Source organism: Quercus robur, chromosome 8 (genome assembly GCF_932294415.1).
Source record: "Quercus robur chromosome 8, dhQueRobu3.1, whole genome shotgun sequence".
In the NCBI taxonomy this organism is placed as follows: domain Eukaryota; kingdom Viridiplantae; phylum Streptophyta; class Magnoliopsida; order Fagales; family Fagaceae; genus Quercus; species Quercus robur.
Genome location: NC_065541.1, coordinates 54,723,892 through 54,741,653, shown reverse-complemented (window position 1 = coordinate 54,741,653; position 17,762 = coordinate 54,723,892). Strand labels below are relative to the sequence as shown.

General features: G+C 34.1%; 1 protein-coding gene across 1 annotated transcript; it reads right to left on the bottom strand.

Annotated features, from left to right (window-relative positions):
- Positions 1-489: 489 nt before the first annotated feature.
- LOC126697083 (kinesin-like protein KIN-UB) lies at positions 490-12,680 on the bottom strand. Its single transcript, XM_050393918.1, has 19 exons — positions 12,247-12,680; positions 11,658-11,758; positions 11,392-11,514; positions 10,963-11,148; positions 10,589-10,810; positions 10,275-10,428; positions 9,882-10,031; positions 9,482-9,570; positions 8,924-9,127; positions 8,271-8,393; positions 5,975-6,097; positions 5,749-5,880; positions 4,977-5,115; positions 4,795-4,887; positions 2,914-3,039; positions 2,648-2,773; positions 1,795-1,938; positions 1,158-1,286; positions 490-1,075 (listed from the first exon to the last, which is right to left on the bottom strand). The coding sequence occupies exons 1-19, from the start codon at positions 12,416-12,418 to the stop codon at positions 915-917; spliced, it is 2,697 nt and encodes an 898-aa protein (XP_050249875.1). The 5' UTR covers positions 12,419-12,680; the 3' UTR covers positions 490-914.
- Positions 12,681-17,762: the final 5,082 nt, after the last annotated feature.

Genomic DNA, 17,762 nt, shown 5'->3' with positions numbered 1-17,762 from the left:
AGAGATTTCTGATGTGATATCACTCAAACTGACATGCTGACCTAGAAGTCAACCATGCAACTTTTACACACTATCAGTCGCATGTAGCTTTCAACCTTTATGCAGATTAACCCAATACGCAAATATTTCCGACCATTACTCTCTATCAGTTGCTACAGGGACCTCATAAATAGCCCAATTTTATCACCTTTTTTACCTTCACACACAGTCATTCGGTCCTCCGTTCCTTTTGGAATAAAATTATGGCTGCTGCTGCACAACTGTTGACCGGTAACAGAATTATTACAAGGCAACTCATCTAGCGTTGGTGACATTGTGGGAAACATTTCCACTTTAAAATGTTATTAGAATTTGATAATTTTGCCCATCAATTATCAGTATTTAAGAGTGAATAAATTCTTTGACAGGTTTTTGAAAGTGCAGAAGTTGTAAAACTCTCAAATTTTTTTAGCCATTCTCAAGCATTTTGGGGTCCGCAGACAATGGAGCTATGAAAAATTGCCATTCGAATTTCTCAACCTTTATACTACATAAAGAATGATGATTTTGTTGCTCGTACAAATCAAATTATACAACATTCATATTAAAACAGAGGAGCTGGACATTGAGTCAGTCCCACTTCAGAAACTGAAGATGAAACGAATTTGACTCATTCAGCAGCAAAATTTTTCTTCTTTTCATTTTCTTTTCCGCTAGGCTACAATCATGGATGGTCAATGAAGCTATAATCATGGCTTACAAGCCCAGCCTACACTTTACAAAATTTGCGAGTGGAGAATCAGCTGCCGAATGCCCCCTTGTGTAGCATGGGTAAGATCTCCTTCCAACCAAGCCTAAACAGCACATTTTTAGCAGTTTCTGCACATCACACTCGTCAGCTAGATGTAAGAGTAACAATTCAGACAAGCCCATCTTCAGTACTCTATCCGCAACCGCCGCATTTCTGATTTAAAGGTGGGGCTGGAATTTAATGTCCGGCGGGCAAGACTCCTTATGTCCTCTCTGGAGCAATCCCGTGAGATACGAACTAGCTCCCAGAGGGCACCTCCACTAATCATGTCCTTCGCATTTACTTCTGCAATTTGAAAACCCAGACTTTTAGAGGAACAAATCTCAGATATTTAAGTTAGTCAATAAGAAGTGGAAAGTCCACATACCATGCTGTGCCAGGTGGCAGAGTGCAAGCTCAATATGACGCCTGATTGGTGCAGCTTCATTATTAGCATTTTGTACAATCCATGGAAGTGCACCATCTTCTATCAAAAGAGATCTGCCACTTTTTATCCCTATAACAAGGGCACTATATTAATTACACGACACAGTAGAAAGTCTATGACATTATTAATCGCATCCATTTGATGTAAATGCAGTGTTCTATAATAGATAACATAATGTGATCTATTTTAACATCTTAAAAAAAATATTGTTACTGCAAATCCAAAAGTGCCATCTAACATGATTATCGGAATTGTGTCAGCAGCATTGAAATTGCTTTTACTGGAATTGGGTCACTGGAGCATCAAACAACCCAAAATAAGGGTTGAAAAAACCTAAATTATTTCAAATGAGTTATCATTTTTGGACAAGCAATAGTAACATGATAAATTGCATAACCACAAATTGCATAACATCAATCCATTTGAATAGTCATCAAATTCATTTATCACAACTTACAGGCGACAGGAAGACAACAACAACTCTAGATGCATAAAAATAATGGACTAAGCAATGACTTGTGTTGGATAAATGAGGCACCATACTTGCCAAAATTAATTAATTAATTAAGGCTCATACCTTGAGTAGAACCTCGGGACTCGCATTTTGCAAAGTTAGCAATCCCACGTGCAACTTGGGATAGAACATCAGGATGCCCACATCTCACAATTCCTAACAAAGCCTTGATTCCGCCTTCAGACCTCAGCTTCATCTGTAACTTATCTACGGATTGAAGGGGTAGGTAAACAAGAAGGAAAAAAGGGAAAATAAATATCAGCAAAGCATGATTTAAACTTTTAAAAAAAAAAAAAAAAAAAACAAGCTTCATAGAAAGTGTGAGGACAAAAGGTTCAAATAACTAAAATACTGAAGAACGACGATCTTCTAAAAAGCTTATATAACAGCAATGGGTATCTTCAAGATCAACCAACCCTCTCTCTCTAGATTTTTCAGATCACAATTGCTCTTAAGAAATCTCAGCAGAAAAATAAGTATATGAAATTAAAATAATATTCTACATTTAAATATTTGAAAACCGACTTCAAAAGTTTTCTCTCATCCACTAGATTCTACCATTAGAAAGTAAATTAAATCACATAGAAATTATTACTGCAGAGAGAATATTATTTAAGGCAATCTTTCTTTTTATTCTATTATCAAGAAAAGAAAATAAAAATGAGATCTTTAAAAAATTATAAGATTACGATGATGCACTTTTTGTCATAAGCCAAAGGTATCACTTCCTTAAAATGCAAGAGTTCTAGCCTAGATCTTCAGCCCAAAAAAGAAGTTCTAGACTAGATTAGATGTGCTTCCCAATTGTTGTCATGCCCAAGAATTCTTGCAAATTTCTCAACATATACTTTCTCAAAAGCTAAATGGCATGAATGAACAAAAACATAACAAAGAAGAATATGCAAATTCAGTATACCATTGCCACATAGATTAGCAATAGCTCCAGCAACCATGCGTAGGGTTTGAGGATCCTCAGCATCAGCTGCTGTTATTGATAAAAGACTAATTCCCCCTTCAAGCATTATAAGTTCTTGATTGGCTTCTGCAATTCCAGAAAGGAAGCAGCTTAAAATATGATGTATCCAAATGAACAAATCCTAATGCAATAGTGATTAGAGTCAAACTAAAGTACAAAAGCTCCTGAAGTCTCAAACATAAGGAAAAATAAAAATGCAAAATTACCATTCATAGCAAGATTGGCAATTGCACCAGCTGCTACTCTGCGAACAGTTTCATCTTCAAAGCTTCTAAGAAGCATCAGTAAGGAAGTAAGGCCACCAGATTCAACAATTTTTTTCTGATTGGCTTCTGCTTTTTTCATGGCAAGTACATATCATTAATCATTCTAAGAATAAATTCAAAGGCAACAGGATGCATCTGAAGAAAAATAGTATGTGTGCTAAGATATCAAATCATTTTAGGAACTTAGAAAGTATTTGAGGGATTCTTAAATGATTCTTTTCTACTCACAGACAACCTTACAGGATCATAGCAAGTTAGCAACACAATCTAAAAAGGATGTAACAGTTTTGGTAAATGCATGGTATCTTAACAACAATGTAACTATATATAGGATTATAACAAAGAAACACCTGGTGTAACTCTTTATTAATGTTACACCGCCTAATAACTTTTTATTGAGTTAATATTTTATAAATCTTACAGTTGAATTACATATCTCCTTTGTTCTTGACACCAAATTTTATGTTAGTTGACAGTTAGATGTTATTTACTATTTGATTCAAAAACTAATGTTTTGTGTATAATTTTAAAGTATATAAAAGTTCAAAGATAAACATTTTATATATGACATTTACTAATCTATTATTATATTGATATTTTACCAGCATGAAGGGTATAAGAAGACAATGTAATCTAACAGTGGATTTGTCAAAAATATACCCAATTGAAAGTTATTAAGTAATGTAACAATGACAAAACTTATACCAAGTGTAACGCGAACCTAGTGTGTGTGTACATTATGAAGTACAAGAAGGGTGCTAGAGAAAATTGCATTAAAATGAAAGTCAGATGATAAGATCACTCCTGTCATCAGCCATAGATCACCTATTGGGGGTTCTAAGATTATTCCTTATTGGTTCATTTTAATGAAAGTATTTCAACTTTTGAAGAGAATAATTTGGAATTCAGTTTTTAGTTTAAATGACTTGAATAAAGTAAAAAAAGTACCAATATGTTTTATTAATGAAATTCATGGATGGATTTATGCATTATTTAGATGTGGGTTTGAAATAATTAGGTGTAAGATATTATTTCAAATTCAAAACATAAGCGATTTTATTGAGCAAAATCCTTATTTGTTGTTACAAATCATATCAAGCAATCTATATAGCAATTATTCTTCAAAACCCTTTATTTGAAATCCACAAATCCAGGTGCAACCTATAAATTCTATGTATCATAATATACAATAGATACAGTGGAGATAATGTGTCATACAAGAAATATTCACCTTTGGCTTCATTTATTTACTCCAAATACTATTACAAATAAACAAGTGGCTGAAACTTTATTTGCACGCATTACCCTTACTATTAAATGATAGTGATTAAGAAAAAATAATCTTAAAAAATGGATGACAACTTTAGTACCACACAAAAATAGGACTATGCCTTCACTTAATAGACCAATAACTACTAAAATAATATCTAGGGGCAAACATTCTCCTCCACTGAACCTCACACAGAATCTATTCTCCTTTTTTGTCACCAGCAAAAAAACCTAAACAAAGGGCAACTAGACTTTTCCACAACTAAACTAATTACCAGTTCACCACTACAAGACACCTATAATTAAGTTCAACAACATGAAGTAAAGATCACAACAGAATAAACCATATCTGAAGTTAGTTCTACAAGTAAAACTTCATCAGAAACAAAACCAATCAATGTTTAGGGACTAAGGCTTTGTTGTTGTTATTGTTGTAAACACAACCATTCAATCTAGACTACGTTAGTTACACAAAAGAAAACAGATGGTACACAGAAGCAAATATCTTATTAACAAAGCCAAAGAGAACTGAAGAAAAAAAAAATTACCCACCTTCAGCTGCTAGGTTGGCCACCACTTTCACAGCATGAATCCGTACATTGGCATCTTCCGACTCAAGTAGTGCCAAGATCTTTTGCAATCCTACTGTAAAATTAATTGATGGAAAAAAACCATAAGAAATATGAAAATTGTATAAGGTAAAATCTTATTAATTTTATAAATTCTTCAACTACCTTGCTCAAAGAGTGTTGCAATTGATGCCTTCTGTCCACTCCCAGAGTCTTTGAATTGGGAATGCCTAAATGGAGACATGGAAGAATCTAGACCAGTGTATGCATTTCCAGGCCCGCTTCTTTCAAGACATCTCCTCATCTATACAAATAAAACCAAAGGAAAGCATATTAAAATTTACAAAAATACGCATGCTAAAGCAAATGCTAAGGAGGGGCAAGAAAGCTTAACTCTTAAGAATTAAATAACTAATAACCAAAACCATTCACAGTTCTAAACAAGGGGGTTCTCAAACAAATAGGTACTTAGAGGTGGGCCTTGGTGCAATTGCAAGTGTCTTCCACCATAAGCGACAAGTCAGGTTCAAGTATAGCAATCGGCCTCTTTGAAAAATTGGGGTAAGAGTGACTACCAATCACCTCTCTCAAACCCAGCAAGAGTGAGAGCTTTGTGCACTGTGTACAATATCAATATTTTCTCAACCCACCTCTGCCCCCCCCCCCCCCCCCCCCCCAACACACAAAAACAAAACGAATTTTAATTAAGCAAGCATCAAGCAAATATCCAGGCAACTCTAGTGAGCTCCTGTTATAGAACTCCTGGATTCATATAAACCATGAAACAATCATGTTTTTTAGGAAATGGACAGTTAAAATCTCAAATACCACAACAATGGAGTCACCAAAAAAAAATTTGATGGCAATGTCAACTTCAAAGCACAAACAGAATCTAAATCAAGCCAAAAGAGTAAGCTTAACTTCTACAATCAAATACCTGGTCAGCTTCAAAAGTTGATTGCAACAACTGACTCCGTAGTATTATTATTTCTTCTTCAAGTTTCTTCTTCTGATGAGCCTCATCTTCTATAATTTTAAGAAGCTTTGAAACCTCTGTATCTCCACCTGCCTAGTATACCAAAAATCCCTCATATACCAGAAGTTGATCAAATCCAGTGAATGCTAATACAAAAGAACTCTGTAATCCAGGTAAAAAACCATACCTCTAACTGTGAATGTTGCCCAAGTTGACTTTTAAGATGTTCTACCTCCTCTTCAGCTGCTTTTCTTAGGTTAGTTTCCTTTTCAAGCAAGTTGTTTATCTCAGCAACAGAAAGCCTAGACCCCTGCATAATGAACAAAATAAAAATACAATATGATCATTTTAAGAAAGTCAACCAATTAGTGTTTAGAAAGTGAATGACTGCATCAACTAGGGCACTGATGCCAAATTATTTTCCATTACACCAAACCATCAAAACTTCATTCTGGTGCAATGAGCCATCTAGCTCCATTAAAGCAAAGAAATATGCCTATAATTAGAGAGCAGATTGAACAGAGCTCATTCTAATCAGACCTTCCAATCAACTCATAGATGCACACATGGAAAGCATGTAAACTAGGTTAACCAAAAATAAAAGATTAAAAATAAATTAAAAATAAAAAAATTTAAAAAAAAATAAAAAAAATAATAAAAAAAACCCAATCGATAGAACCTTAGAAAGATAAAACCAAAATTATGTTACTTAAGTCCGTTGAAGAAGCCAATTCAGACAGTAAAGGGATCAACCATGCATGGGGCGAGTTATGGCTAAGCCTAGCAGTTTCAATTTGGCATTTAAATAATTATGCGGTAGGATTAGGATTTAATAAAGTATCAGATAATATTTGCATTCCTTTTAGGTTGTATTCAGATTGGAGTTGGTTCCTATTATTTAAGATTAGTCATGGTGAGGTTATCTCATCTTCAAAAGGTTGGCTATTTATATATGTTTAAAAGATAAATAATAATCAAGCAGAAGAATAACCAATTTATCTCTCATTCTCAAGTTCTAGGAAGCTAATCACCTCTAATTCAATTAAATCTCCATTAAAACAACTTGTTAGAAATCCGGTTCATAAAAAGTTATAAATACCGTACCAGAAGTCATTTCAGATTGGCTTGGGAAACGCATGATGTAACTTTTAAGTTTTTACACATTTTTTTGAACATAGGTCTCCATTAGCTCTAACAGTGGAGAAAATATTACTTTCCACATCACTCAAAATTTCCCAAAGTTTCTCTCTCTCTCTTGCCCTCTCGTTGAATCTCATGAGTCTTATTTGTGGTCATCATCGACTCAGTGGAGGGTAACATTTAACCTCCATCAACAGAGCGTTGCAAGCAGAGGAGCTCCATGGCATGGGTTGTCAGGGTCTTAGGAAGCACAACACATATTTCTTGGCAGCATAGTCATAAGCTACAAGATTTTCTAGTGAAATTGGTGCGGTTCAAGTCCAGGTTTGTTGGGTTCACACTGGGTGGAGGTTGGATCTAGGCGTAATCAAAGGTGGGTTGAAGGCGATACACTTGATTTGCTATTTTCAGACGGTTACTTTAATGCTCTTATAGTTGTTTATGGTCTATGAAATGTGGAAAATAAAGAGCTATCTAGGAAATAATTAAAGTTCTAAAACCAGGTGAATTTAAAAGTGCGACCTAACATTTCAATAAAAGCACTCAACCATTTACTGCTTTCATTTAGGTTGTCACTAAGAAAGCACAATTGGATGCTTCAAAGGTGGTCAATTTGTTTCCCTCTTTCTCTCTCTGTATTTTCTACAACGGTGCATGACCGTTTCATCAAAAATGCAACTCCCAGAGACCCAAGCCATGGAGCTCTTTCACTAGCCACACTTCAAAGGCAAATCTACAACACCGTTCAATAGTAAAGCTAACCCCCCAAATTGACGGCAACCACAAACCCTAAATATTCCAATCTCTCTCAGTACATTTTCTTCTTCATAGTCACCTCCCCTAGAGACCTAAGCATATATCCTAAATACACACACAGACCAAAACATGGCAGCAAAGAAGATGTTCTTGAAACTGAGGCGATCCAAAGGCATCATGTAGTTTGTTGTGAAAGCACCAGCAATACAACCAAAGGGAGAGAGAGAGAGCATGTTCCTGCCCAAAATCTACTAAAAAGGCTGAAACAATCCAAAATTGCATAGCCGGTAAGATAAAAATTGGCCAATCTGATACAGTATTTATAACTTTGAGCCAAACACATCAACATAAATTGTTATGCCACTCTCCAAGCTATGACAAAAATTTCTTCTGAAATTCACAAATAAAGATTCTAGAGAACCACAGATGCAAAAGAAAGTCGAGATATACAAATGGGTACAAATTAGCGTTGACAATTATCAGCATGCATCTTTGGGTCAAAAATCTCCAATGACCAACAATTGAGACAAGACTCCTCTTTCAAGATAATTACAACATATAACAAAAAAGTTTCCAGAAAGGAGTACCTGTCCATTACATAAACCATCAGTGAAGCCATCACAATCATGCTTTTGTTGATTCAACACCAACTTCTCCTCCAGTTGCTTGACTGATTCCATATAATCCATCTGGCATTTTAGCCTCTCCTTCTGCAAAACAAACAAACATAAAGAACAAGATACTTAAATGCGTGTTTCTCAACCCAAAAAAAAAAGATACTTAAATGCATGGCTGAAAAGTATATAAGTAAAAAACTGCTACGAATTCTTACAACTATAAATAAAAAGGGAAAGGATAACTCTCTAATATGGCTTCCTTTTCACGAGCTTTTTTACACCTTTTTTTTTTTTTTAACTCTCTCTTGTCCTTTGGGAGATCCAAATGAAGAATAAACCCAGCATGACAAGAATTAACAAAGAAATAACACAAACACTTGAATTTCATCTACCAAGGCTGTGAGTCGATACCCAAAATCCCAGTTAGGTTGGGCTGGCACCTTTCATTCTTCAATTCATTTGAACAGTTATTAGAATTAAAACCCTCAACTATTATCCAGCCTGATGCATAAATATTAAAACACATTTCATGATTTACACCCAAACACACACTTATATGAGAAACAAAATAGATAAAATTTACAGCAGATAAGTGTGATATTCAGATAAATAGTTAAATAAACCTCTAATGCATCTGTGAAGCTTCTCTCAACCTCAGAGATTCGATTTTGTGCTTCTACGTTTATTCTTTCAACTTCATCCTCAAAAGCTTTCTGCTGCCTCTCATTTTCCACAATGAGTTTGTCCACTTGTACTTCAAGCCTTCTAGACAAACTTTTATAATCAAACTCCTCCTTTATCTTCAACATATTCTCCACCTTCATAGCCTGTGATATATGACACATCTAATAATTACTCATGTACTTATTTAGTATGAACTACCAACAAAGATTCCATTTATATTAAAGATAACACTAGGCATGGTTAATAATAATGAACAACTGTAAAGAAAGATATGGGGAAAAATGAAAAAGAAAAGGTTTGAAAGGATCTATTGATCTAAACAATACATGACTACTAGATAATAACAAATTAGCAGATGTGCCTATCTAAAACAATCATAGTATAACGTGTAGATCTGCATGTAATAATTTATAAATGACCTTGAGTAGATGACAGATATTAGACATTTTTGGAGCTAAATCTTTAAAGCCCTTTACAGAAAAATAGACAGCACTAACCCTTTGTCCAAACTGTATGGTACTCGCAGTCTCTCCTCGATGGCGTGGGGATGGGCCAATAGTCACAATTAATGACGTCCTTGCAGTGCCTGTGAAACAATAACCAATAACCAATCTGAAGAAAAACATATAGAAAAATACTATATACAAAACTATGACTATCTTCCATGTGTTGGAAAAACAAGTAGAAAGAACTACTTGGGAATGAACACAATGATTGGCATCTAAGTCAGAGACGGCTAGGAATATAATAACTACCCAAACCATAATGTACACTAAATCAGTATGATTGGACATGTACACATGCGAATCATGCTAGTTTGCCATCAACTTTGAACAAAGAAACCTGAGCATATGGCTATGATTGAACATGAAATCATTTAGATGAAAGATGTCTCACCTCCAAATGAATCTCTAAGCAACCTTGTAAGCTTGGAATCACGAACTGGAACATGAGCACTATTCTCAGCTAGAGCATTTATGCACTTCCCTAATGCACTAAGAGAGAGATTGATAGACTTGGCTTCCTCTAACATATGTCCCTCACTTCCTGCCAGTAAAGGAAGAAAGATGTGTTAATATAACTGTGGAATCTAACTCACAAAAAAGAGCATTAGAATCAAAACAAATCAAATTCCTCAAAAGCCATGTAAATGCATAACCCCCCTTTTGTGTGTGGTACACATGCAAAACATGCCAAATATGGAGAAGCAATTTCTGATAAACTTAAAAGTTTTATAAACGTATAAATGTGAAGTGTACCAATGAAAGAGGTCATAAGTTGGGGTAATACCTGACTTATGGACACGCTCTGAACCAGCCAGATCTACTACAACGAGCTTGCTTTTTCGAACAAGTGGCTTAAAGGGTTTGGCCAAGTGAGAGGGATCTCCATTTTCACTGGAAATTATATCTTCTCTTCCCGTGACAGACCTTCTAACATGTACCTGCACTAAGGAACTTAAATATATCAAGATTTCTGTTATTTAATACGGAACAATGTGAAGAATTACCAACTAGACATTATGAAATGTTGATGCAAGAGCATAAAAAATATTTATGCTAATATTAAAAAGATGATCATGTAATAGACAGCCAATTATTCACCATCAGAATAGCATGACTACGAGAAGACTCAGTATTCAACTTTGTGTTAGCAGCAATTCGATGAGCTTCCCCTATTCTTAGCAGCTCCACAAAACTCTGCTGGTCCCTGATTTCTACAAGAGTAGCCCCTGGTACTGAAACATCGCCAGTTTTTGGATCTTCCACAATAGGAATGTTATCATTTGCAGGATCAAGCAGGTCTTGCAGAGTCTCCATATAAAGCTACACAATTTTGTTGAGAATAACAATTTCAGACAGTTTGTAAAGATTAAAATATCCCAGATGGAACCAGAAAAGACGAAGATTAAAGATTGAAATCTGAAAAAAAAGGTTTTTTATATGAATGTCAATGGCGAATAAGAAGAATGCAGGACCTGCAAATACGAGACTGATATAGAATCAGTCTCTGGAGAAATATCTGCAAAAATATCCTCCATTGAACGAACCATAATTCCACGATCAGATGTATCTTCCTCTCCTATTCGTCCAAGAGTAAAAGTTTTCCCAGTACCAGTCTGACCATAAGCCATCACAGTCCCATTGTAACCATCTAGAACACTCTACAAAAGCAAAGGGCAAATTTAGATTGCTGGATAGAATCTGAGATATGATAGTAGCGACATATGACAGGAGATTTGATTCATAAAACTTAACTTAAAGAAAATTAGTGAATAGTTTCTAGTAATAAAGTAATAGAACTACAAGATAAGGAGCACGTGAATCAGCTATAACTACCAAAATAAAAACAGCTTTAATAAGTAAGGAAGTCACTCTAAAATAATCGTACACCAAAAACAACATACCTCTACAACAGGCTTAGCAACAACTTCATAAACACGCTTCTGCGATGCAAATTCGGTAAGCACCTCATCAAATTCGTAAGTGTCTGAATCCCAATTGTTTTTCCGGAGTTTCAACCTTTTAAGCTGAGTTAGAGCAAAAACCAAAACGAGCAATGGCACCACAACAAATAAGCTATAAAATACAACAGAGCTCACAAAAAATAAAAGGGGGATCAAAGTCACATTGTAGAATTTAAAGATTGTAACTAGAATGACATTAGGAGCACCTCTGACTGCAATTCAACACAATCAGCAAAATCTGCATCCGCCACCAATTCCTCTGCATTTCGCGGTCTCAATCTTACAGCCACTCGAACTCTTCCAGGTACTGTCGGAAACAACACAAAAACACAACATAACAACAAAGTCCAGCACGTAAACATATCTATGTATGTCAATGCAGCTACATTTACACAATTACAACCTGAACCAAGGTCTAAGTGCAAGAATGCAGCTCAAATTATTAAATTTTCTTCAATAAAAACTAAGAGCGAAAAAAGCCAAAGAGCCTTGTAGTAGCTCAGTGACATTGCCTAGAAAATGCACTCTACTCTAGAACACATACACACACTCTCTAATCGGAGATATATCCACAAATTAAGCCATAAACTAGGTTTAAATTTATTTTTGGTTAGTCTCTTTAATTCAAAAACTTGCAGAGGCATACAAATTTTCACACATCCTAGCAAAACCAAAATCTCAAACGCTAAAAAAAGTCACAGAATCGCATTCACATAAAAATGCAAATACAGTTACGAATTATACTACAATAAACAATCGGAACAATAGAGAGAAAGTAAACGGAACTGAACTGACCTCCGTCGCCGAGGGCGGTCAGAGAGGCGGGGCTGCTACGTCGGAGAGCGGATCCCGCAGAAGGTCTGGATTTAAACGACGACGCTTTGAGGTTTGACGACGGTACCGGCCGATCCACCTTCATGCTACCACTACTACTCCCCCTGTAACCATTTCTATAACTCGAAGCCATTCCAAAACTCTCTCACGCTGTTAAAAAAGATTGAAAAAATTTTCAATCGCTCTCTTCGTCCATTCAAATTATAGCAGGCGGTGTGGGATTTGGGGGTGTTTGGTTGCGGTGGTTTCAAAGTGATTGGAGTGAAATTCAAACAAAATAAGAAGGAAGACTCATTCTAAAAAGATAGAGCGTGTTGTGTTATTGTGTACTGAGGAAGAGACATGGGAAGACAGAGGTCACGGATCGATGGGTCCCACTTGGTTTGCAGTTTTGAGGGGCCCTCTGTCTAAATTTACCAAAATGTCTTTTCATCGATTTTAATGCTCTCAATCTCAGTAGTAATAAAACAGTTTATTGATGTCTAACAATCTTTGTTCTGTGTTTGGTAGCGCTGTTTAATTGGTTTTATTAGTTCAGATTTTGGAGATCTCAGATCAGATCGTGAGAGTAAAGTGAGAAGTGAGAACCGAGAGAACCGCCTTCGTAGCTCTCTGTGTCTGGGTGTCACTTACCGCTCGTGCTACCATTTCTATAACTCGAAGCCATTCCAAAACTCTCTCACGCTGTTAACTTTTCCTCTCCTCCAAAAAAAATGAAAAAACTTTCAATCACTCTCTTCGTCCATGTGCTTTTGCGCTCGGGCATTTGATCCATGCGTTTAAAAATGAAAATTTGTTGTTTAAAAGCATTTATAGAAATACTTATAGGTGAAAAAGTGTATATAAATAAGTGTAATGTTGTTTAAAAACTAAAAATTGTTATTTGAAAATACAAACCAAACATCCCTAGTGTCACGGTTTTTTTTTCCCTCAAAAAGAAAAAAAAAATAGATATTGATAAAAAAAAATTTTAAACTAAATCTTAAATTTCTGAAAATTCTCATTTAAACCTTAGGATATTTAAAAATATTTCATTTAAAACTTTTATCACTTTATTTCCATAACAATTTCACTATATTTTCACAATAATTTCTAGTGGGTAACAAAAAAATTTTAAGTAGTGGACCCATATTAGAACTACCAATAAGAACTTGTTGTTTAGAATTTCTTGTAAAAATATTGTGAAATTGTTATGGACATAACATAATTGAATCCATTATAGAAATTTTAATGAAACCTATCCAAAACATTAACATTTATTTGTATTTAAAAAAATAAATAATAATAAAAAAAACCTATATGAAACTATAAAGTTTAAATAAAATGCTTTTAGAAATTTTGAGGTTTAAATGAAAAAAATTTTGGTATTGAAGAAATAAAACATTTTGAAAATTTAAGATTTAATAAAATATTCCCAAAACTCTATGGTTTTTTTTAAAAAAATTATCATTTCTTTAATTCTTTTTGTTTCCCATGTTTTGGATTGTTTAGATGTAAAGATTTCAACAAGACATTATTGTAAATTTGGAAGTCTTTGACTGTAAGTAATAAGGATTTTTGTGAGGTGAGGTGATTTTAGAAAATAATGTTTTTCTTGTTGGAGCCAACACCCAACAACTAATTTTGTTTTGAAAATAGCATATTTGTAAATCCTATATTATACTTATTTGTTACTCAATATTAATTTCTCTGGTTTTTTTAACTTAAAAGTTAAAACTTTCTTTTCAGAATATAAATCTTAAAATGGGTATATATGGACCATATGATATGGTATGACCTCTTGATCAAGTAACAGCAATTGAAAAGGCTAGGTTCAGCTTGTGTTTGTGTACGTTAGTGTTTTTTTACCTTTTTTACTTTCTAAAATATCTCCTCATGACAAGCTAAAATAGTAAAGATCATTTAGCAAAGACTTTAACTGTGGGATTTGTTCCTTGTACAAAAATAAGTTGGATTTTACCAAGGATTTTACCAACTTATTCAAACATACATTGGCAATTTGAAAACTATACCGATAAGTAAACTGATAAAAATGAATTTTAGTTATAAGAGCATTCGCAGCAGTGGTGCTATATAGGTATAATGGTATTTTTTTAGCTCTTTATCACAAAAAACACCATGCAGCAGTGGAGCTAAATCTAAAAGATTTAGCTCCTCAGCTACAGTGCACATCTAAAGATAGATGTGCACTATAGTTCACAGGTAAAAAAAAATATATATACTTTTTTATTACAATTCTCTCTCCTCTCCAATTAAATATACATTTCCTATTCTCTCTCTCTCTCTCCGGCTTCTCTTCTTTCTTCTTTCTTCCTCAATTTTTTTTTCTCTCTAGCTCGCCGGCCAGCTCCCTCCTCCCTCAACTCGTCGGCCAACTCCCTCATCGCCGATCTGTTCCGCCGACCCAGCTCGCTAACCCACCCCAAGCCCCATCGCCCACATTGATTCTGACGACGATTCCGACGAGGAAGCCCCCGAAGCCACAAACACTGAAACTCCGATGAAGACGACTCCTCCATTCGCACCTTCACCATAGCTCGCCTTGACACTGCCAACGCGGGTGTAGGCTCCGGTTCGGCTCAACTCGAAACACGAAGATCAAGACGGAGAATCTGAGCTCCTCCGCCACGATTAAGATCAAGAATTTGGATCCCACAGCTCAGGCCGGGAGCTCAATGCCTGGAATCGTTGTTTAGAAGTGATTGATTCAATGAATTGAGAATAGAAATGGTGTTTGTGGAATTTGTGAATGTGGTTGTGGTTTTGTTTTTTTTTTTTTTTTTTTTTTTCTTTGTTGTGTTGTGGTTGCCAAAGTAGAGTGGTGGTTGTGGTCGGTGGTGGTGGTGGTGGTTGTGGGTGTGGTTGATGGTAGAGGTGGTTGTGGATGGTGTTGTGGAGGTTTTTTTTTTGTAGTGGGATATATTATTTTATTGTAGTGGTTATATTATTTTATTGTGATGGTTATATTATTTTATTGGGTTGAAAGCTAAAATAGATCCATTGCTGCAGCATGTGTGGAAATAAAATAGATAAAGTGACTTTTTGTGTAACTAAAAAGCTAAAAATTTAGATCCACTGCTGTGGATGCTATAACGTAACATTTTATGGTTCAACTTCTTCTATCTCTCTCTTTCTTTTTATGGCTCCTAGTACAAGGTTTGGTGGGAATGGATTTGCTTAAAGGAATGGCCCTTTTTTTTTTTTGTTTTTTTAACAAAGTTATCAATTGAAATAAAGAAATCATAAGCATAAGCTTTAAACCTATTTGGGAAGAAATATTCGTGTATTTAGACGTATTTGGGTTATGTATTTATTATTTTTAAAAATGAAAATTAAGCATTTTTATAGTGAATATTTATTGTCATGAATCTAAGGTCGTGCTGTACTATGGTATCCAGATTTATATTGATTTCCAAAATGAGTGTAAATGTACAACACACTAATTTAGTAATTTTGAGCCAATATTAATTAAATAAAATTAATACATTGTATGATGATTTGTTAGGTCGTTGGATGAATCTAGGACTATAATTATGGTGCACCGTGCACGTGAAGTCTTGTTTCCTACCTCTGTTTGCTATTGCAACATGCAAATGATAAATCCAACCATCTATTAAGTACTGTGGTTGAGCTGGATGAGAGTGTGTAATTAAATGCATTTGTATTTAACAGTTAGTTTGTTTCTAAAAAAAAAGGTTATATAATTTTTAATAGGATGGAAAAATAAGTCTAACACCTCTCTCTCCAAATAATTTTGATTGTTTTAATAATTTATCATTTTATTTTTGTTTCACATTATTCATAACCCAATTGGGACTTAATCAACTATGGTGTACATAATGTCAATAGTCATATAACTTAACTAATTAGAACATCTTAATGTTTTGAACTGAGATAATTCAAATTATTTTGTCCCCAACTATCAAATTATTAAATATATTAAAATAAATAAAATAATGGCACCTAGGGTGTTTGTTGCCGTTGTTTAAACAACAGTTTTCAATGTTTAAACAACATTATACATATTTCTACACATTTTTTTACCTACACATATTTTCACAAAATAACAACAACATTAGAAGAAATCTCTTACTAAATGGGCTTTTCTCTGCAAAATCTGAAGCACTATCAATGGAGAGATGCAAAGAGACAACCTTAGAAAGTGCAGTTGGGTACTGAACAAACCACAGTCATTAAGGAAATATTTACATTAACATTACCGTAAAACTTCTATCAATACAGAGCTTTGCCATGATGGTTTCGACAATGCAAAAAGTAACTTTAGTTGTTTTTAATGCAAAAGCTAGCATGCCAATTAGCAAAAAGTGGCTGAAGTTTCGGGAACTTCCACAAAATTACAAACACGCAGAGGCGCCAAAACTCAAAAGCGAATTCGACTTCAAATCACAACTTAATGTACAATAACAACCTTCGCATATATTAATTTCCACGTCCGTTCAAGTGGCGGGTCTAGAAATTTTTTCTAGAGAGTTCATTAAGAAGTATAAATTAAAACAAAATTTAATTAAAATAAAACTTGACTATATCAAGTTACCAACAAAAAAACACGCAAATACATAAAATTTTATAATTTCTTTTTACAAGTTTTCATATTTTGAATCATTACAAACCCTCTCTATTTCCTAAAAATTAAATTATATAAAGTTATATCATGTTTGTACTATACATGCACACATCACAATTCACACAAAAAAAAATGTTCATAATCAATATTAAACACATTCACACACATAATAAATATTTATAATAAAATAAACACTCGCAACTTACAAATATTCACTCTTTATTCTTAGAGTTTGAAGATACCAAAATTGTCAAATAATTAACTGAAATGAGATGAGATTCATAAAAAAAAGATTTATATGATCTGTGCTGTTGTTTGGTTTTAGGATGGGCTTATCTATGTTGTTTTAGTTTTGGACTGGGTTGGCCTATGTTATTGTTTAGTTTTGAGTTGGACTTATCTGTGATTAGGGTGTGCAAAATTTAAGTCAGGGTGTTCAAAAATATTTTTTAAAGTAAGCTAATATATATATATATATAGATATATATATATATATATATTTTTTTTTTTCAAGTCAGGGGGTTCAAATGAACCCCCTGAACAACACTTAATGCCACCCCTAGTTCGTCCCCACTTAAGTTTTTTTTTTTTTTTTTAATCTGCTGTTTATACCCTCAAATACCAATGTTATTGTATTACATTAGACTAATCACTAACTCGTACTATGCATGAAAACTTACCTAGTTGTGAGTTAAACTGAATAATTTTATAAAATCTTAAATTGATTAAAAAACTACAACATTACATAATTTGCTCTTATATGATTTCAATTTGTGTTACAATTTGATAAAAAACCATTGCTTGAACATGCAATGACTTACAAAAAATTTCTCAGACAGTTTCAGATACTGTAAAAAAATAACTCAAAAATTCAAATATTACAACTTTTGAA

Coding starts and splice junctions, on each gene's coding strand:
- LOC126697083 (XM_050393918.1), bottom strand. CDS start 12,418: ATGGCTTCGAGTTATAGAAATGGTTACAGGGGGAGTAGTAGTGGTAGC. Junction 2,774..2,913: donor TGCCAATCTTGCTATGAATG/GTAATTTTGCAT, acceptor CTGGAATTGCAG/AAGCCAATCAAGAACTTATA. Junction 1,287..1,794: donor GTCCCGAGGTTCTACTCAAG/GTATGAGCCTTA, acceptor CCCTTGTTATAG/GGATAAAAAGTGGCAGATCT.